The sequence below is a fragment of the Bos indicus x Bos taurus genome, chromosome 28, assembly GCF_003369695.1.
Source record: "Bos indicus x Bos taurus breed Angus x Brahman F1 hybrid chromosome 28, Bos_hybrid_MaternalHap_v2.0, whole genome shotgun sequence".
Classification (NCBI taxonomy): domain Eukaryota; kingdom Metazoa; phylum Chordata; class Mammalia; order Artiodactyla; family Bovidae; genus Bos; species Bos indicus x Bos taurus.
This window is the reverse complement of record NC_040103.1, coordinates 19,253,166-19,275,676: the sequence shown is the minus strand read 5'-3', so window position 1 is coordinate 19,275,676 and position 22,511 is coordinate 19,253,166. Positions and strand designations below refer to the sequence as shown.

General features: G+C 37.9%; 1 protein-coding gene across 3 annotated transcripts in view; it reads left to right on the top strand.

The window, feature by feature from the left end:
• JMJD1C (jumonji domain containing 1C) overlaps positions 1 to 21,388 on the top strand; it is a 316,152-nt gene extending 294,764 nt beyond the window's left edge. For all 3 annotated transcript variants that reach the window (XM_027530802.1, XM_027530801.1, XM_027530803.1), the window contains 8 exons: positions 1,361 to 1,529; positions 2,262 to 2,352; positions 2,839 to 2,969; positions 3,343 to 3,465; positions 8,030 to 8,169; positions 9,513 to 9,689; positions 20,107 to 20,238; positions 20,482 to 21,388. In XM_027530802.1, the coding sequence (XP_027386603.1) occupies positions 1,361 to 1,529; positions 2,262 to 2,352; positions 2,839 to 2,969; positions 3,343 to 3,465; positions 8,030 to 8,169; positions 9,513 to 9,689; positions 20,107 to 20,238; positions 20,482 to 20,571 (1,053 nt within the window). In that variant the 3' untranslated portion in view covers positions 20,572 to 21,388. The remainder of the gene's footprint in view (positions 1 to 1,360; positions 1,530 to 2,261; positions 2,353 to 2,838; positions 2,970 to 3,342; positions 3,466 to 8,029; positions 8,170 to 9,512; positions 9,690 to 20,106; positions 20,239 to 20,481) is intronic.
• The last annotated feature ends 1,123 nt before the right edge of the window (positions 21,389 to 22,511 follow it).

Sequence of the window (22,511 nt, the reverse complement as noted above, 5' to 3'; positions counted from 1 at the left end):
ATTTTTTTAAAGGTTATACTCCATTTGTGATTGTTATAAAATATTGGCTGTATTTCATGTGTAGTACAGATCAACATTGATTAACACAGCAAAGCAGATTAGAAGTTGAATTGGAATAAGACTAGAGGCAAGGGGTCAAATTACAAAGGCTTTCAGTATTTCAGGAAGATGATGATGATAGTAGCCTAAGAATTCTGCTTGAGAATATTCTAATATATTTTTAAAATTTTACTTTTCCCAAGCTGCTGGTTACTGTAATAAGCAATGTTACAAGGCTGGATAGAAGTATTACTGAATAGACATAGTATGGTCTGGAAATTAATATGTGAATGATCAGCCATAGTTAATTATCTAATAGTTGACCTGTTTTAATAGTTGGATATATTAGCCCATTAAAAGGAATTTTAATGTTGCAGTTACCCAAGTTGTTACCTTCTTATTCTTAGTGTAGTGTTTGTTTTATGGTTTTGACATACCTTTTGTGATAACAACCTTAGCTTGAGGTTATTCTGCACTTATGGCTCCTCAGACTTATTTTATGTGTTTTAAGAGTATGTAAAAATATCTGTCACAAGAGACTCTTTAAGTCACAACTTTCTGTTTTCTTTTTACTTCATTTATTATAAAGGATTAAAAAAAAAAAAAAAAAAACACCTAAGAATAATGCATCAGATTGCCTTAGAGGTCTTTTTTTGACATCGGCATTGGAGTTTTAAAACCTCAAATCTTCAATTGTTGGTTTCTGGGTTAGAGAGTCTGGAGGAAATTGGAATTCATGTGATTTCAAAGAACCAATTGACTTTGAGGGAATCAATCATAGATTTTAAATTTATTGTTGTTGTGCTTGGTGGTTAATATTTTTACTTGTCATGATCTTTGTAGAGGTAAAGAATGGGTGTGTATTCTAAGTGATATAAAATCAAAATGGATATAATTTGTTTTAATCCAAAAGACTATATATTTAGAAATCTTATTACATATGTACAAGGTATGTTTTGTCTATAGAAATGAATCGTAAAGAAAACATGAAAACATTAAATTGCTTAAAAATGGAAATTTTAATGTAGCTTTTCAGACTCTTTCCTGAAAAATACTACATATTATAATTATTGTTTTCAAAAATGACAGTGTACTCTGCTAGTACATGGCATTCTCTTATCACTTTTTCTCTTTGAAAATATATTGTGAACATCTTTCCAGGTCAGAAACTATTTTTAAAAGCTGCTTTAATTCTCACAATTTGTCATTAATTAGTCCATAAATTCAACACATTAACTATTTTCTGTATGTTGTGTATAAAATCAAATTTTTGAAGTGTCCATGTATATCTTTTAATTTTTAATTATCTATCGTTTATAAGCCTGCAGTGGTTTCTGGCGTGCATAAGAAAATGAACATTAGCTTGTGGAAGGCGGACTCAATTAGTCTTGATTTTGGAGACCACCAAGCTGATCTCCTCAACTGCAAAGACAGCATTATTTCAAATGCCAATGTTAAGGAATTCTGGGATGGTTTTGAGGAAGTTTCAAGTATGTTGGTTTTTTTTGTTGTTTGTTTTACTATTTTCTTAAACCTGTCTTCCCAAAATGATAAATTGGAAATATGACTTAACATTGTTTAAATCTTTGAAACATTTGTATTACTTTGTTTTCTGGTCAAAAGAAACAAGTACTTGGAATCAAAAGACTGGGTCCTATTCCTGTCTCTGTCCCTCATTTCCTTTGTTGATAAAGAGAAGTCATTTAGAAATAGCCTGGTGAGCCAGTGGTTAGTTCTCAGGCTTTCACTGCGATGGTCCAGGTTCCATCCCTGGTGGGTGAACTAAGATTACACAAATCGGGATGCAGTGACCGCCCCCGCCAAAAAACGTCCTTCTGTTTCTTACTGCCATATTCAGTATATTAATATTCCTGGGGAATTTTTTTGGCAACCACTCCCAAAAACTTTTGAAACTTGGATTAAATACTTTGTGTAAAACATTTTGAAAAATTAAAAATAAAAATGTAATAAGATTATAATTTTAACCTTAGTAACAGTTGTAAACAGGTTTTTTTTAAAGAATTTTTTAATGTTGCAAATATCTACATAAGGAATAAACATCTTTATACTATATGAATACATAAATAAAAGCAGTCTTTGAAGTAACTACTGTATGACAATAGAGGTGCTCATTCAGTTTACGTTTTTTCTTTCCTCTTCAAACATTAATAAGAATAAAAAGGCAAAAATTATCTTTTTAATAATCAATTGCATTCTTATAGAACGGCAAAAAACAAAAAGTGGAGAAACAGTTGTTTTAAAATTGAAAGACTGCCCTTCAGGAGAAGACTTCAAGACTATGATGCCAGCAAGGTATATTTTTTTATACTTGGCTATTTTGACTCTTGACTTTTGAGGTTGAGCTGAGATTATCCAAGGAGTGAGATAATAAACTACAAATGTGAGCTTTAAGTAGTGTCTTCCTCAATTTAAAGGAAGTAAGAAAAAAAATTACAGAACTGAATCTCCGTGGTCTCGGCAGGGGAATGTGAATGTCTTGGCTGGGTCAGTAAAGAAGAGAGGGCTCTGTCAAAGGACAGGAGGCCCTGCTGCTACCTCCCTTCTCCTGCTGCTCTCAGTTTGCTGTGTTTAGGGAAGCAGAATTGCAGTTTTAGTCAGAATCACTTCTATTCTTTGCTTATTGTATATTATGCATTCATTTAAAGTTTGAATGAAGCCAAGCAAAGTTTTTTAACTGTTAGAGGCCTTATGGAAAGTGTAACAACTTGAACATTATATATTTGAAAATACTTAAGAATGTAAATCTTTATTTAAAAAAAAGTCAATGTTGTTATTCAGATATGAAGATCTTTTAAAAAGCCTGCCGTTGCCAGAATATTGTAATCCAGAAGGAAAGTTCAACCTGGCCTCTCACTTACCGGGATTTTTTGTGCGCCCTGATCTAGGACCCAGGTTGTGCAGCGCTTATGGTAAGTATATATTTGCATTTCTATCAGCTTGGAGTATGTGGAATTCTAAATAACTTCTGACCAACAAGATAAATTGTCTAATCATTTTTAGATTCTACTAAATCTGTTCCATTAATAATTCTTTGAAATATTTTTTGAAGCAGACCAGTGGTATATTAGGTATTAATAGCCAATAGCATAAAAATATAGTTACATTTTCTATTAACTTTTATGGTGTATTTCATGGATATTTGATATTTTGTGGGCAGGTGTTAGAATAAGGAGACTAAAGCTCAAATTATAACTAACAGACTTTCCTCATAGAGTTGATTTTGGAAGGAATATGTAGGGTATATAAAGTATTATGTTAAATAAAATTTTATTTTATACACAGGTGTAGCTGCTGCTAAAGATCATGATATAGGAACAACAAATCTACATGTTGAAGTTTCTGATGTTGTAAATATTCTAGTCTATGTTGGCATAGCAAAAGGAAATGGCATTCTCTCAAAAGCAGGTAAAGAAACTTTAAGAATAGTGGTGTTTTGGAAAAACAGTTGAATAACCACAATGAGGCTAAAGCTGAAACTCCAGTACTTTGGCCACCTCATGCGAAGAGTTGACTCATTGGAAAAGACTCTGATGCTGGGAGGGATTGGGGGCAGGAGGAGAACGGGACGACAGAGGATGAGATGGCTGGATGGCATCACCGACTCGATGGACATGAGTTTGAGTGAACTCCGGGAGATGGTGATGGACAGGGAGGCCTGGCGTGCTGCGATTCATGGAGTCGCAAGGAGTCGGACACAACTGAGCGACTGAACTGAACTGAACTGAACCACATCCAGTAATACTATCCAGAATGTCAGCCTCTGAGTTAACATCAAAGATTCCCCCCAAAATTGCAGTGTATTTAGGGATATTTAATACTCATTTTGAGGTATGATTATTTTACCTGGCTTTTTTTTTTTTTACACAAAGGATTTTCAATTTTAAAAGTGAGTTAAATTTACTTTTAGGACTTCCCTGGTGGCTCAGTTGGTAAAGAATCTACCTGCAATGCAGGAGACGTGGGTTTGATCCCTAGATCAGGAAGATCCCCTGGAGAAGGAAACGGCAACCTACTCCAGTACTCTTGCCTGGGAAATCCCTTGGGCAGAGGAGACTGTCAGGCTACAGTCATAAGAGTCGGATATGACTCAACAACTGTACCACCACCACCAAAAAAAGAATTAGATTTATTTTTGGCTGTGCTGGGCTTTGTGACTGTCAGGCGCGTCTGTGGCGTGGTGCACACGCTTCTCGTTATGATGGCATCTCTTGTGGAGCGCACTAGGGCTCAGGCTCAGTAGTTGTGCTGCATGGGCTTAGCTGCCCTGTAACGTGTGGAGTCTTCCTGGAGCAGGGGTCAAACCTGCGGCCCCTACACTGACAGGTGGACTCAACCACTGGACCACCAGGGAAGTCTTAAAAGTGAATATTTTTTATTTACTCCTTTCATATTATTATTGAGTGTATGAAAATAAAATGGTAAGCTCACTTAAAAACATTTAGTAAAGAAGAGAAACTAGGTTTTTGTTCTGAAGATGATGAAGACACGTTCGTATCTCAAGCATGCTTTTTTTCCCTTCTGATACCAAAGAGAAGGGGCCTTTCTCCTAAGTAGAAATAAATTTTCTATCCAGTGTATAGATTTTAGATCCTGCCCTCTGGGTGTCTTTCTGAAACCTTGTTCCATCTACCCATCTGTCATTCCCTTCATTATAGACATTGGTCCTTAAACTTTTCTTTTTACACTGGCTTCTTTTCTGAGGGTAGGAGCAAACTTTAGACTTTTCCACCTTTCTCACAAAGCCTTCTTCAAATCTTGTCTTCTGGCCACTCTCCTGTTACTCCTGCCCTCATGAGGCATTCTCCACTGTGTCTGTCACCTCCCTTTCCTGTTGCAGCTCAGTGCGGGTTGGCCCCTGCCCGCTGCCCCACTAAGATTACTGTTGCTATGGCTCTCACGGACAGTCATAGTTCAGTACAGTGGTTTTTTCCTGGTCCTTTTATTATTTAAACCATCTGTAATAAATGACACTGTTAATCACTGCCTCTTCTTCAAATACTGACTGTGGCTTCAGTAACACTACACCTTTCATTCTTCGTATAATGGAATCACAGACTTTTCTAGAGTTATAGACTTTATTCCCATTCTGGTTTATGTGCACTTCCTGGGAAAGTCTATACATGATTTCCAGCCACGACTTAGTTCAACAGTTTTTTCTGGAACCCAGAATGTATCTGCAGCTTAGTGGCTAGGTGCTCAGGACCTGGAAGTTTTTTACAGTCTTCACTCTGATCATGCATATTTAACAGCCTCTGTGATACACAAGGTGGCTCAGTGGAAAGCATCTGCTTGCCAGTGCAGAACTCGGGTTCAATCCCTGAGTCAGGAAGATCCCCTGGAGAAGGAAATGGCAACCCACCCCAGTATTCTTGCCTGGAGAATCACATGGACAGAGGAGCCTGATGAGCTACAGTCCATGGGGTCAAAAAGCATGGAACACAACTTAGCAACTGAGTACACACACATAATACACAAGCTAAATTCCTCCAAAACTATAGAAACTCATAGTTGCTCAGCTAATTTAACTGTTAGAATCAGTAAAAACTCTTACCTCCCCCACTCCCAAGGATTTGAAAGTCAAGCACACATGAGTTATAGTCTGAGCTCTAGCACAGAAATGTGTGTCCTTGGTGCCAGCTTACTTACCTTTTCAAAGCCTGTAGTGCCATAGAGTTAGTTACCCCTTTGAATCTGCGGGTTCCACACGTGTGGATTCAACCAACCAAGGATGGACAATAATTGAGGAAAGAGAAAATTCTAGTAAGTTTCAAAAAGCAAAACTTGAATTTGGCTAACACAACATTGTACCCCAACAAAAAAATAAAAACATGCTGTACTCCAAAAGTTTCTAATTCTGCCACCCAAAAAATGAAAAAGGAATTTGCTGTGTCCAGCAACTGTTTGCATGTTTTTCATATTGTATTTATAATTATTTGCTGTCGTGTCTGACTCTGTGCGACCCCATAGACGGCAGCCCACCAGGCTCCCCCGTCCCTGGGATTCTCCAGGCAAGAACACTGGAGTGGGTTGCCATTTCCTTCTCCAATGCGTGAAAGTGAAGTCGCTCAGTCGTGTCCGACTCCTAGCAACCCCATGGACTGCAGCCTTCCAGGCTCCTCCGTCCATGGGATTTTCCAGGCAAGAGTACTAAAGTGGGGTGCCATTGCCTTCTCCATATGTATAGTTATTTACATAGCATTTATACTGTATTAGGTATTATACATGGTCTAAAAGTATACAGGGTGAGGGAGGGTAAAAATACTTAACCAATTTGAACATCTGTGGAATTTGGTATCTGCCGTGGGTGGGGGTGGAGGGTCCTGGGACCAGTCCCTTGCAGATACTAAGGTAAATCATTTGCAACTTATTGTACTTCGTTCAAATTATCCCCTGTAGCACTTGGTCTACAATACAGAGGTGGTTGTTGGTTATACAGTCTGCTTTTCTCCTCTGCTTTTCTTTCATGTCCTTAAATGCTAGAACTCTTTCATCTTCCTAATTTATTTCCCATCCCTCTTTTTCATACCATAATATTTGATCTTTTGAGAAAAGTTCATTAGCACTTTAATTTTTGGACTTTTTTAATTTGCCAGTTTTTATAGTTGGTCACCATAAAAAGAAATGTTTGGTACCTACTTAAGCACATGCTTTCTCCTCCACCTATGATGGCTCCCCAACTTCTGTGTCTCCCTAGCAAATTCCTGTATTCATTCAAATTCCTCAAAACAGATCAGATCAAGGTCTTTATTAAAGTGTAAACCTTCTCTGCTCCAACAATCCTCTTTGTCCTTGTGATTTCACTATCATAAAGTAGGAAATGTGATGTATTCTTTGTAGTAGCTTTTAAAAATTCACAGAGCAGTAACAGTTTTCTTTATCTTTTTCGTTTAAAGATAACATTTGACAGGGGACTTCCCTGGTGGTCCAGTGGTTAAGACTTCACGCTTCGAATTCAGGGAACGTTGGTTCACTTTCTAGTCGGGGAAGTAAGGTCCCACATGTCTGCTATACAGTGAGGCCAAAAATAAAAACTAAGAACAAAACTTGAGGACTGAACTAGTCTTTGTGCATCCTTTTAACTTGTATCATTGCCCTTGTGATAGTCTTGTTTACCTACACTTATTAATAGCCTCTTTTATTCCAGGAAGTCTTAACTAATCCCCAACATTCTAGGATAGTATTTTGTATATTGTAAACATCTAATGTTTGACTTCAAAAAATCTTCGCAACTAACTTTAAAAAAGATTTCACTATCATTAGTAAACATTTGATATATTCTTTGTGTTAAGCAATAGATTCCTTTTTCTGTTAAAACATTTCTTTAAAATGTTCATTGTAGTGAAATCAGCAGTTTGAAAATGATGACATTGCTGTACTTCACTCATAGATAACTTCAGTTAACATTTGTTTATACATTCATATATATATGTGTACAGTTTTTAATCTGTCAACATATTAGAATGGTCTGATACCTCAATTATTAGTGTTTGATTATAGATTAATCAGTAATAATAAATGAGACATTTTGCTCTGCCGTTCATTAGTCATGGTAATGAACAAATCCTTTCTCCCCACTGAACCTTTTGCTCAGCTGTAAAATAGAGATTATGATCCTTGCCTAATAGTGGTCAGGAAAGTCCTTTGTAAACTATGAAATGCTGTGAGTATAAAATTGTTATGATCATAGTTTGGGACAAGAAGAAAAAAGGTGGTCAAGTTTGAGTAAAGGTCCTTGGTTTTTTATCTCCTGTTCCTTGGTTTACAGAAAGAAATGAACTGGGGAACGTTATCGTCCCCAGGTCAGTGTTCTCTGCTCTTGTGGTTATCACAGTGTTCATGTATAACTGGGTTTATCTCCTCTTTAAGAGTCCAGTCTAGTCAGGCACTGTGCTTCTCTGAGAGGTCAATTTTAGGCCACTTGATTTCTGGTAGTCTTTATTGACCAGTATGAAAATATTCTGCGTTTTAGGAATACTCAAGAAATTTGAGGAAGAAGATTTGGATGACATTTTAAGAAAACGATTGAAGGACTCAAGTGAAATACCCGGTGCTCTGTGGCATATTTATGCTGGGAAAGATGTTGACAAGATACGGGAATTTCTTCAGAAGGTATAATTTTAGGTTCCATACGTAGTTTTATCTCTTCACCTTGAAGGAAGACTTAATTTTTAATGTAAACTCATTGGCATTCAGCAGTATAAGATGATTAAATAATTTTAAGATGATTAAATAAGTTTTACTTAGGAGGATGGAATTTTTCATTTGAAAATCAAAAGCTCCTTTCTCTTGAGGAATTTGAATGGCAGTTTCTTCTCAGTTACTAGTTATTGTTTATCCCCGTAAAGAACCTGTTAATGAGTCATGTGTTACCCTTGGTGAAAAGTAGTCACTGGAATTATAGAATATAAAATTTAATATGTCATAGAAGTATGTAAAGAAAGCAGATTTTTTTTTAATGTTGTTGATATTTTTGGCTGTTGACCTAAGGAGTCATATCTGGTTGAACAGGTTGACATTTTGAGTAATTGTAAATTTAATTTACTTGTTAAAAAGTGACATGTTGATCTGAAATTAGTTCAAACCATTTTCTCAATATTTTCTGAATTTTGTAATGATAAGGATTTCTTTTAAGGGACCATAATTGCTGGTTTTCGTATTCTTCTTTCTGAATGAACTTAACGTTTGTCTTTGGTCCGTATAAAAGTGAAGGAGCTATGGCCCTGTAACTATAATCTTATCCCAGAACCACCTACCAGTCTTAATTTATTATAAAGTATGCTTTTTAAAGCAGAAGATTTCACTTGTTAGTCAAAAGGTTCCTTGAAATTCATTTCTCAAGGGTTAGAAGGTTAGCAATATAAGGTATTTATCTTTGTACCTACCTTAAAAAAAGAAGAGCATCAAAAAATATCTGTGAAGTTCATATATACAAATGGTTTGGCTTTTGGAAGAAAGCTACTAAACTAACCTTTCCCCCATCTTTGTGCTATACCTTAAAATTACTGGAAGGAACCAAATGGATGAAACCTCATTATCATCGAATTCCCTGCCAGTTCAGTGGTTAGGGCTCTGTGCTTCCACTGCAGGGGCATGAGTCCAGTTCCCCTGGTCAGAGAACTAAGATCCCTGCACACTTTGTGGTGTAGCCAAAAAAACTGGGAAAAAATGATCATTATTACTATTTTTAAAAAAGAGAAAACTTCATAGTGAAAGGAGATGAGAAAGGAGTACAATTTACTTTTTTAACATTACATCAGTCTGCATCAGTTTCATATCCTTTTGCTTTTCCAGTTGTAGAACATGATTTTCTTTAACTTAAGCTTAATCATCATTCCAGAAGATTCTGAGAATAAAAGACTTATTGTAAAGAAAATTGAAATGTAGCTGAACAGGATTCACCATTTCCTTTATTTAAATTGGGGTATATATTTTCATTGTAATCCATATTTCAGATTTCAAAAGAACAAGGCCTTGAAGTTCTACCAGAACATGATCCAATACGTGACCAGAGTTGGTATGTGAACAAAAAGCTTCGTCAAAGACTGCTTGAGGAATATGGAGTCAAAACCTGCACTCTGGTTCAGTTCCTCGGTGATGCCATTGTCTTACCAGCAGGAGCACTTCATCAGGTAATAGTTACTTGTAGCGCATCATTACTGAACCAGAAAGAACTTGTCCCGAGTTAAATACAGATCAAAGAAGACATGAGAAGGAGAATGACCTACACTAGTATGCCTTCATTAAGAAAGCAGCTTTTCAGTGCTTGATGAGATCTGATATAATTAAGTGCTTTGAGACTGTAAATTGTATTAATATGAACCAGATTCCCATTGTCGTGTTGTTCCTGATTTAGTGGACTGAAGTCTAATTTTAAAGACTTTTTAGGGAAAAAAAGAAAGTTACTATATGTATTCAGTTCTCAATAGTTGAGAGTTAACAGCAGAAGGGGAGAGTATCAGGTCTTAGAGATGATGTATTTTCTAAGACACCAGATATGAATAGAATGAATTATTGGATAGACCATTCCATAATTCAGGCTTTCAATGTGCTTCCTTCCTATTTTTTGCCAACGTGACTTCCTTCCTTTAGTTTGCTAATGTAACAGTAGCATGTCCAAAGAAAGATGGTACATAATTTTTATAGCTATTGATTCACAAAACTTAAAACTAAACACCTAATTTTTGTTTCTGGGGCTTGACCGGCAGAATGACATAGAATAGACAGTGATGTGGAAGGTTTGGATTAAAAGCGTGTATTGGGGTTTCTATAAATAGACTGAAGCTACCGAGAGCAGTTTAGCCCTCATAGTAACAAGAGGCAAAGGCAGCCTGGGAATCCAGAAAGCTGGCTTGTCTCAGAGTTGGTTAAAGGTGGCAGAGATGTATTGAGATGTATTTGATGTGTGTCTTTTGACCAAGGAAAGCTTCCTACATTTTATATACCAATACATAGTTACAGCCTGCATAATATTTATGACACTGTTTAATAGCCACAAATACTCCTTGAGTGATAAGGAGTATTTAAGATGTCAAGTTTAGGGTTAGATTTATCATTCTTAAATAACATTTATGGTAGTAAAATACAATCATCATTATATCTTTTTCTCTATAGTGACATCCTAGCGAAAAAATTATACTTATATGTTTTTTTCTCTAGGATGTTAAAGTTGTTTTTATTTTCCCATGGACTTAATAGAATAATTTCAAAGATGTGTCATTTATGATTCATGTTTAATTGGGATGCACCCCACGTATCATTCTTGGCCTTCTAACCTCTTACCAGAAAATAGATAGTAAAGTGAACGTCGCCCAGTCATGTGACCCCATGGACTGTAGCCTGCCAAGCTCCTCTGTCAGTGGGATTCTCCAGGCCAGAATCCTGGAGTGGGTAGCCATTTCCCTCCTCCAGGAGATCTTCCCAACCCAGGGATTGAACTCACATCTGTTGCATTGCAGGTGGATTATTTACTATCTGGCATCAGGGAAGCCCAGAAAACAGCTAGCCTTTATCCAAATGTAAAATGCCCTGAAAGGAGCAGTCTGTTTAAGAGAATAGTACAGTAAATATTTTGCAACTATAAGTAATTATCTGACAACACAAAACAGGTTCTCTTGAAAATCCTTATTCACATACTCAGTTTATCCAAAATTCATTTTCTTTAAAATCAAACTGGACAGTGCATTTTTTAAGATATAATTTATATATAGTATATGTACTCTTTTTTACTATACAGTTTTGGGAATTTTCACAAATGTGTAATTAGGTAATAAAGAACATTGCCATCGCTTCAATAAATTCTCTCCGCCTACGTCCTCCCCAAATTTTTAAAAGTTTTTTATTGGAGTGTAGTTGATTTATAATGTTAATTTCAGGTAAACGGCAAAGTGAATCAGTTATATATATCCACTCTTTTTTACATTCTTTTCTCATGTGGGTCATTGTATTGAGTAGAGTTTCCTGTGCTATACAGTAGATCCTTACTACCTGTTTCATATGTAGTAGTGTGTATGTGGAGAAGGCGACCCGCTCCAGTACTCTTGCCTGGAAAATCCCATGGATGGAGGAGCCTAGTGGGTTGCAGTCCATGGGGTCGCGAAGAGTCAGACACGACTGAGCGACTTCACTTTCACTTTTCACTTTCATGCATTGGAGAAGGAGATGGCAACCCGCTCCAGTGTTCTTGCCTGGAGAATCCCAGGGACGGGGGAGCCTGGTGGGCTGCTGTCTATGGGGTCACACAGAGTCGGACACGACTGAAGCGACTTAGCAGCAGCAGCGGCAGCAGTGTTCCAGTACATGCGTGCCGCATCTTTACCCATTCCTCTGTCAGTGGACATCTAGGTGGTTGCCATGTCCTGGCTGTTGTAGATTGTGCTGCAGTGAACACTGGGGTGCATGTCTCTCTTCAGATCATGGTTTTCTTTGGATATATGCACAGGAGTGGGATTGCTGGGTCACACGATAGTTCTATTTTCAGTTTTTTAAGGAATGTCCATACTGGCCCAGTTTACATTCCCATCAACAGTATAAGAGTGTTCCTTTTCTCCACATCCTCTCTAGCCTTTGCTTGTAGATTTTTTTGATTGTGGCCATCCTGACCAGTGTGAGGTGGTACCTCATTGCATTTTTGATTGCATTTCTCTAGTAATCAGTGATGTTGAGCATTTTTTCATGTGCCTTTTGGCCATCTGTATATCTTTGGATAAATGTCTGTTTACGTCAATCCCCAAATGGTGATTGGCCATTTTTTTTTTCATTATTGGGCTGCGTGAACTGTTTGTGTATTTTGGAGATTAATCCCTTGTCAGTCGCTTTGTTTGCAAATATTTTCTCCAGTCCTCAGGGTTCTCTTTTTGTTTTGTTGATGATTTCCTTTGCTGTGCAAAAGCTTTTAAGTTTAATGAGGTCCCATTTATTTTTATTTTCATTACTGTAGGAGGTAAATAGAAGATCTTGCTGTGATTTATGTCAGAGAGTGGTCTGCCTAAGTTTTCCTCTAATAGTTTTATAGTATCCAGCCTTACATTTAGGTCTTTAATCCATTTTGTGTGTAATTTTGTGTATGGTGTCAGGGAGGGTTCTGGTTTCATTCGTTTACGTATAACTGTCCAGTTTTCCCAGTACCACTCGTTGAATGCTTGCCTTTGTCACAGATGAGACCACAGGGGTGTGGGTTTATCTCTGGACTTTCTATCATGTTCCACTTATCTCTCCCTCACTTTTAGTCACTCTTCTCCTACCTGACATTCCTATAACCACTTACCTATTTTCTTTCCCTGTAGCCCTGCCTTTATAAGAATGTCATATGATTGGAATCATGTAATATGTAGCCTTTGAAAGTGTGACTTTTCTTAGTCAATATAATGCCTTGGAGTTTCATCCATGTTGTTGTATCAGTTCAGTTCAGTCACTCAGTCGTGTCCGACTCTTTGAGACCCCATGAATCGCAGCACGCCAGGCCTCCCTGTCCATCACCAACTCCCAGAGTTCACTCAGACTCAAGTCCATCGAGTCAGTGATGCCATCCAGCCATCTCATCCTCTGTCATCCCCTTCTCCTCCTGCCCCCAATCCCTCCCAGCGTCAGAGTCTTTTCCAGGGAGTCAACTCTTTGCGTGAGGTGACCAAAGTACTGGAGTTTCAGCTTTAGCATCAGTCCTTCCAAAGAACACCCAGGGCTGATCTCCTTCAGAATGGACTGGTTGGATCTCCTTGCAGTCCAAGGGACTCTCAAGAGTCTTCTCCAACACCACAGTTCAAAAGCATCAATTCTTTGGCGCTCAGCCTTCTTCACAGTCTGACTCTCACATCCATACATGACCACAGGAAAAACCATAGCCTTGAGTAGACAAACCTTTGTTGGCAAAGTAATGTCTCTGCTTTTGAATATGCTATCTAGGTTGGTCATAACTTTCCTTCCAAGGAGTAAGCGTCTTTTAATTTCATGGCTGCAGTCACCATCTGCAGTGATTTTGGAACCCAGAAAAATAAAGTCTAACACTGTTTCCGCATTTATTTCCCATGAAGTGATGGGACCAGATGCCATGATCTTCGTTTTCTGACTGTTGAGCTTTAAGCCAACTTTTTCACTCTCCTCTTTCACTTTCATCAAGAGGCTTTTGAGTTCCTGCTCACTGTCTGCCATAAGGGTGGTGTCATCTGCATATCTGAGGTTATTGATATTTCTCCTGGCAATCTTGATTCCAGCTTGTGTTTCCTCCAGCCCAGCGTTTCTCATGATGTACTCTGCATATAAGTTAAATAAGCAGGGTGACAATATACAGCCTTGATGTACTCCTTTTCCTATTTGGAACCAGTCTGTATCAGTAGTTGCTTCTTTTTATTACTGGGTAGTTTTTCATTGCTTACATGTGTCACTTGGTTTTGTAATCAGTTCACCAATTGAACATTTGTGTTATTTTCAGTTTGGATTAGTAACAAAGGCACTATAAGCCACATTCACCTAAGGGTTTTTTGTATGAACATAGATTTTCATTTCAGTTGGGTAAATACCAACCTGGTCACAGGATGAGTGTCTGATTTACTTGATATAAGATACTGTGAATCTGGTGGTTATACCATTTTCCATTCCCCAAAGCAGTACATGTGAGTTCCATTTCCTCTGTTTACTGGCAGTTTTGTTTTTAAGCATCTGAATGTACGCATTGTTATCTCATTATGGCTTTCATTTACATTTTCTTAATATCTAAATAAGTTGAACATCTTTTTATGTGCTTACTTGCCATCTGTAAATATGTTCTGGTAAATGTGTGTTTAAATATTTGTCCATTTTTTTCAAAATGCATAAACTGGAATATATTAAAAGTTTCTGTTCATTAAAAAGCACTATTAAGAGAGTGAAAATGTAATCCAAAGAGTAGGAGAAGTGTTTGCAATGCGTTTATATATACAGTTTTGTAATTGGGTTCTTTTTCCTTACTGTGTTGGGGGTGTCTACCTGCTCTGCTTAAGAGTCCTATATCTGATATGTGCTTTTTAGTTTTTACATATCTTCTCCCAATCTGTGGCTTACTTATCCTTCCATTTTCTTAATAGTGTCTTCCAAAGAGTGCTTTTTGATGAAGTTCAATTGATCAACTTTTTTCTTTATTTATACTTTTGTTGTATCTGCAGAATTTTTGGCTAGGTCAAGGTCAAAAAAACTGTCTCTTAAATTTTCTTCTAGAAGTTTTATAGTTGTTAGTCTTATGTTTAGGTCTGTTATCTACTTTTTAGTTAATATTTGTGCATAGAGCTCGTGAACTGAGGTTGTTTTTTCATGTGGACATTCAGTTCAGTACTGTTTAGGAAAAAGTGAAAGTTGCTCAGTCGTGTCCAACTCTTTGCGACCCCATGGACTTAGTCCATGGAATTCTCCAGGCCAGAATATTGGAGTGAGTAGCCTTTCCCTTCTCCAGGGGGGGATCTTCCCAACCCAGGGATCGAACCCAGGTCTCCCGCATTGCAGGCGGATTCTTTACCAGCTGAGCCACAGGGAAGCCCAAGAATACTGGAGTGGGAAGCCTATCCCTTCTCCAGCAGATCTTCCCTACCCAGGAATCAAACTGGGATCTTCTGCATCGCAGGTGGATTCTTTACCAACTGAGCTAGGGAAGCCCAGCTATTTTTAAATCTTTTTTCTTTTGAAAATGTAATACATCCATCCAATTTTAAAAAATTCAAACAGTACACAAGGGTTGATGGTGAAAATTAAGTCTTTTTCTCACCTTTGCCCTCAGTTCCTCTACCCTAGAGGCACTCACTATTAGCAGAGAACCATAGAGAGTCCATGAGTGTAAATGTCTCTCTACTGCTTGTACTTTCTTGCGGGGGAGAGAGGGAAGAGAATAGTCTTTTTTTCCTCAAAATAGTGGGCAAAATAATCCTGTTTAAAGTTCAGAAGTCACTGTGCTTTAGCATCTCTGTGCACTTGTATCTGATCTGTATATACACACACACTCCTATTTAAGATGCTATGCTTAAATAGACTGAAGCAGCATCTGTGACCTAAACTGGCAAATTCTATTTTGAGCTCTGCCACTAAATTGTTGAGTGTTCCAAAATAAAAACTTATCTACTGCATAAATGGGCCATAAAATTGCAGGCATTTCCACCTCCCTTCCTTTACAGGGTGTGATAATGGCAGTGCGGTTATTTGCACTCTGTTGAAAGGGTGTTGGCCGTGACTCACAAGTGGTGGTAATGTGGTTTTTACAGAGAATGAAAAGGAAGTACAAGCTCCATTCACAGTGTAACCTGGACTTAAGATGCATGATTATTTACAATTTATGTAGTCCTTAGAACTGAGTCCTGAAAACTTTTCATTGATGGCTTCAACACTTCCACCAAACCACAGATAGCCCTTAAAAATAATCCCAGAGCTTAAGTCAGTGCTTCTCACACTATAGCATACACCAGAATTCCTGGAGCGCTTGATATAACACATAATGCTAGACCTTAAGCCCAGAGTGGGTCTGAGGAAGAACCTGAAATTCTACGTTTCTAACAAGTTCCCAGGTGACTCTGGTATTATTGTCCGGGAACCATGCTTTAAGAACTGCACAAATAGAAAGCCCTGGCAAAGCCAAGGCATCTATCAGTCAGGAAACTTTGAACCAAATGATAGCACATGAACTGACAGTCCAGCAGTGCTAGGGAAGAATCCACATACTTTTCTTTGTCAGCAGTGAACACTTTGAAGACCTGGGGCTAGGGGAGGGAGGGCCGCAGGTGACTCAGCAGGGGCATTCAGATGTATATCTTGGCAAGCTGAGGGAAAGTGTCATAGCAGCCCTCCTTATATTCTAAAAACTACTCTAGAATTGCAGGCTTAAAAATCTTCTGTTGGCAAACATGGCTGAGTCTGTGAAACCCCTGTGTTTGTATATCCTTGGACAAAGCAGATAGATGGTGACCTCCAGGATTTACTTTGTCTCAGCTCTAGTATCCTGAGGTTTAGAGTAGCTTTTAGTTCTAAACAGCAACAGTTTTTTTGTTTTCTAAATTAACACAGAATCTTTACTGGTAATGTTTTCCTTAATTGCTTAATTGATTTGTGTTTGGTCATTCACAGTAAGTTAATAATATTCCTAAATTGTAAATTGTCTGCATTCTTATGACTAAAAGGACTTAGACAAAAGTCAGTGTTAAGATAATAACCTTCCTACCATGAAAACAAAAGTTACATTTTCTAAACATTACCTACTTATGATTACAACTGATCCTTGAAGGCAAGTATGAATTAAGACAATCAACTAAGGAAGTGAAATGTAAAATGACTCACAAGATGGCCCAGAAAGGGATAAGTGGAATGGGAAGTTCACATATGTTCTGCTTTAAAACTAAACCTTGCCTCTTCGAACTAACCCTGAAGTCTTTAAGCAATTTATAAATATCAATTTGAGGTCATCAGGAAACAGTCATCATCTAAGAGTGCTTTTAAAACAACCATAAACTGGCTAAGACCGACAGAACCAACTTTTTCAGAGCTCTAGAATCTACTTCAAAACTTAACATTGGCCAGGGGCCTGCTTAATGAAGAAAGGGGTATGTGGTTTTTGTTCTTTAAGGAAATCTCTAACACCTTCGATAACCTAACACAGACATCAATGACCAGACCCAAAAACAACAGTCTTTGCAAAAGCAGTTTGGAAAGATCATAAAACAAATAGATGACTACAACCCATGTCAGTCAACAGCATCACTCTCCGGCAGGGGTAGAATCTGATTGTAGCTACTGCATTATAATGTCTAGATGCCCAGTTTTCAACCAGAATTCCCGAGCCTACACAGAAACAGCAAAGGATGGCCCCTTCCCAGGGGAAACGAGCTCAGCAGAGGAAGGCCAGACATCAGGCTGACTTGTCATAGACCTCAAGTCTGTTATCTTAAATATGCTCGAAGGGCTAAAGGACTATGGGGGCTGGGGACGGCAAATGATGTATGAACAAAATTAGAATACTGATAAAGAGAAGTTATTATTTTTTTTTTTTAAGATTCACATGCTAAAAGTTAAAGGCTTGAACTTCAGAAAAACTGTACTCCCGACAGCTTGTTCAGGTGAATGTAAGATGGGACAGGGCATTTGGAGACTGTGTATGTTGGCATGACTGAGTTACTGCAGGACTGTAAAGCATCTCTGCTGCACAAGAGATCACGGGAGCTGGGTTCCTGTTGACTGGCCATTTAGTGGCTGATTTGTCTTGGAACAGGCGCTGATCTCTTGTCCTTACTTTGCTGCTCTGTGAAATAGAGCATCTGTTCTACAGACACATAATGAGGACCCACTGGGGCTGCACAGCGATGCTGACAGTGTGAGGCATCCACTGTGTGCGTCTCCAGAGGGACCAACAACCTACTGCTCACCTGAAGACATGTTTAACAATACGTGCTGTCAGGTTACCAGTGGAGGCACGGTGCTTGAGTTACAGAATAAAGACATCTGCAGCTGTTCAGGTGGTCATTACGCCCAGAGGAGAAATGCCAGCCCCTTCGGAATTTCATCACTTTTATCAGATTTTTTCCACAGTCTCTCTTTCCCACTTCCTATCTCCCCCTTCACAGTTCTCTCAATTAAATTTATTTTCGTATTTTTAAAAATGAGAATAAATGTAAATGCTTAGTTTTTCAGTTATTTCTCCTTTCCCAGGAATTTTGTGATATCTTTTAACATCACTGGAGTTACAGCATAGAAATAATCCAGATTGGATAAGCTTGATCCTTTCTCTGTCGAGCGGTTCTAAAGAAATTGTAAAGTGCAGTCAGTTTGTACATGCTGAACAAATAACAGATGATATTGACTGGCTTCTTGGGAATCCATTTAGTCAAGAGAAAAAGAACTAGTAGAAAAACGGTTGTATCGATAACACAAGAGACTGAAGGGTATCTTTAATTGGTTGATTTGAAAGAAAGGCACAAAAAAAATCCTAGGAGAGTTCTAAAACTGTGTGGTCAGAAGATCTTTCTGGAACTAGTTTTCATCACAGTTCAGTTCCGTTGCTCAGTCGTGTCCGACTCTCTGCGACCCTATGAATCGCAGCACGCCAGGCCTCCCTGTCCATCACCAACTCCCGGAGTTCACTCAGACTCACGTCCATCAAGTCAGTGATGCCATCCAGCCATCTCATCCTCTATCGTCCTTCTCCTCCTGCCCCCAATCCCTCCCAGCATCAGAGTCTTTTCCAATGAGTCAGCTCTTCGCATGAGGTGGCCAAAGTACTGGAGTTTCAGCTTCAGCATCATTCCTTCCAAAGAAATCCCAGGGCTGATCTCCTTCAGAATGGACTGGTTGGATCTCCTTGCAGTCCAGGGGACTCTCAAGAGTCTTCTTCACACCACAGTTCAAAAGCATCAATTCTTCGGCGCTCAGCCTTCTTCACAGTCCAGCTCTCACATCCATACATGACCACAGGAAAAACCATAGCCTTGACTAGCCAGACCTTTGTTGGCAAAGTAATGTCTCTGTTTTCAATATGCTATCTAGGTTGGTCATAACTTTGCTTAAATAATCAAACATAAGTTTTACACCAGAGAGTAGATTAAAGGAAACTAAACTTAACAGTGAAATGACCAAATGCTGAAAGTCAAAGGAGCAACATCAGACATCCAGATTGACTGCACTGATTGGGAAAACATACCTTTCATACAGTGGGTTTGTTTTTAAGTTCCAATAAAACTTTATGGACAGTGAAATTCAAATTTCATATAATTTTCATGTCACAATTTTTTTTTCCCCCAATCATTTAAAAGTGTAAAAACCATTCTCAGCTTACTTGCCATACACCAGGTGGTGGACCAGATTTGGCCTGCTGGACATAGTTTGCCTGTCTCTGATCTAAATAATCTCATTTGTTATTATTACTACTTCTATATTAACAGTAATAGTGTAGGAGTACTTACATATAACTTAGCTACACTCTTCAACTAAGGATAACTGTAAAATGATTATTGCTTTCCTAGTTAGCATGCAGTTATCATACTTTCAAAAACGATTTTCCCAAGAAAATATTTAAACATTTATCTAATAAAAGATTAGATATATATGATAAAATTATAAAATATATTTAGTAGGCTTATTTAAATTTTAATTTGATAATTCCCCATTTATAGGACTCTGTTAGTCGCTCAGTCACGTCTGACTCTCTGCGACCCCATGGACTACAGCCCGCCAGGCACCTCTGCCCATGGGATTCTCCAGCAAGAATACTGGAGTGGGTTGCCATGCCCTTCTCCACAGCAGTTTGTTTTTGTTGTTCTTAATTAACACACGAAAATCTACCTTGACAAAATTGATAATTAGGATCCAGTTATCAGCCTTGCTGAAGGATTCCTGGAAAAGTTCTTTTTCTTGCATCATTTAAAAATATTCTATTTACATGAAGTCATGTTACATGAAACTTCTCAGTGATAAACTTTCTCATAAAGTGTGGTGTTCCACTTTGAAGTGCATTTGACGTTTTGGAGAAAATAAGTTCTTTGGTGAATTGTCTCTTGTTGAGACCACTTTGCCCACCTCCTAAAACTCCTGTTTTACTCTGTTGGGGAACAGGTACAGAATTTTCACAGCTGTATTCAGGTAACCGAAGACTTTGTGTCTCCAGAACATCTCGTACAGTCATTTCATTTAACACAGGAACTGAGACTTTTGAAGGAAGAAATCAATTATGATGATAAACTACAGGTAAGAGATGAGTTTTCTAACTACTTCCTATTCTGCAGGCTTTTTATATTCAGAATTATGATACATGCATAACAGCTTAGGCTGTCATTGCCTGGTTTGTCACAGTACAGTACCAACCAAACCAGTATTTAATTGTGTGACTCATTTTAACTTTGGCTTAAGTTTGTTGTAAACTCTTGTCGCAATTTTCATTTGTTAATTTATCTCCTGCTGAAGTGACTAGAAATACGACATCTCTTTCAGGTTAAAAATATCTTGTATCATGCAGTCAAGGAAATGGTGAGAGCTTTGAAGATACATGAAGATGAAGTAGAGGCTATGGAAGAAAATTAGATGTGGTCCAGTTTAATGTTTTTAGACCATTGAGCTGGAATTCCTTACTCTTAGACTATGATATGTATGTACACTGACTTAAGTTTCATGAAACCATCAGTGCCAAGAAATTCTCTATGTAGTAATTACTTGTTACTGACACCACAGCAGTATAGCGTAAGTCACAGCTCCTGTGATTCAATATGAAAACAAGCTAAATCTTAAAAGCAGCAGTTCGTAGCTGTTTTTGTATTATAGTGTATATGATGTTTGTGAAAATGCCAGATTTAAAATGATGTATTTATTTTTGGAAAAAAAATACAAAATTCTATGCTATATTGTTGATCAAGTGTAAATGTGACCTTGTACAGTTTACTAAAATAACTGATATTTTTCACTACATTGAGACAGTTACTGTGAGAATAGGACACAAACACCAGCTATTGCCTGCATTTGGGAAATTGCTGAATCGCACAGCATACATGTCATAATCAGAAAATTACTGCCAAATAATTGTAAAATTTGTAAAATATAAAGTATATAAAGTAGATACTACAGACACTTCAATATTTTGTTGAAGCTATTGACTGTACAATTAAACATTTTCAAAAGGTGTAATTTATTTAAAATTGTCTCATTTTGGTAAAATTTATGTGAACTTTTAAAGCTAAATATTAAACTTAATATGCTATGTAAATATATACATATATACATTTAATGATGTATTTTTTTAAAACATTGGCTTGCTTTTATTTGTTAAAGTGCAAGTGTTACATATGGCTTTGTAAAGTTGAGAGGGGTTTTACATTTTCCATTAAAAGGACTTTATCAAAAATGGGCTAGTGTAAGTGTTCTCCCTCCTGCTATCTGTATTCTGGGGGCTTCATCATCAAGGCAACTTACTTACCAGCATTTTCTTGCGGTACAGTGTCCTCTCCCGGAACACTGCCCTCTTTTAAGCTTGTTTTAGGCCATCACAGGTAAGTGCCTCGAGTTTCTTGTCCTGTGGCCCAGCTGATGAATACAGAAAACTCCAACATGTTATTTGTGAACAAATTTATTTCACAGAGGAACTCATAGGTTTTATAAGTCATAATTATGAGATTATACAATTTCAAGTAAGTGTGTTTCACTGCAGAGATACTTGCTAATATACAGTTGGGGTGTGAGGAGACAGGGAGGCAGGCAGGGAAGAGCCTGAAGTCACTCAACCTGGATTAAATATGAGTTCGGTTACTTATTATGCAACCTTGGTAGCTGCCTTAATTTGGAGTCTTGGCTTTAATAGCTGATGACTGTTATCAGTTGGTTGCTTGAAGCTCATAATCCTAACCTTCTGAGTTTTACTGAAAAAAATGCAGCCCTCCACTGACACCTGCAGGATGTTGAAGGCATGACCTTTTCTTAGCTGAAAGCACATCATTTAAAATGAAAAAAAACAGTAACCTAAGTATCGACCTTGTAGATAAGTTGCTAGTTTTTATTCTGTTGCTCATGTCCACCGTTTTAGGCTGTGTCACCCTCTGCTCCAGGAAAGTTTCAGCCAGGATGTGAGCAGTTATATTCCACATTAATACTCTACCTGGCACAGGGGTTAGTGGCATGGATGACAACTGCAGGGCAGTGGTTTAAAGATGGGGATAAAGGAGCTGATGACTACAGCCTTTATAAGTTTATTATATTTTAATGCCATTTTTCAAAAAGTGCCTCAACTCCTTAAATGGTATCTTTTGCTTAATGTTTTCATGTATTCCATCAGATTTAATTTAGATGTGAAATTAATTTCAAGCCCAAGATACTAATTCTGGAGTAGACTATTCCTGCTGGCCCCCTAAAGTCAGCTGGGAGCCCAGTCTTTGGTGAGTTTCTTCCAAAAGGTCTTTGCTTCTCTTGCTGTTGCTTGAGCCACTTGTAAACCAAACTAAAACCCCTACACAAAAGCTGAGCCTGATCAAGCCTGG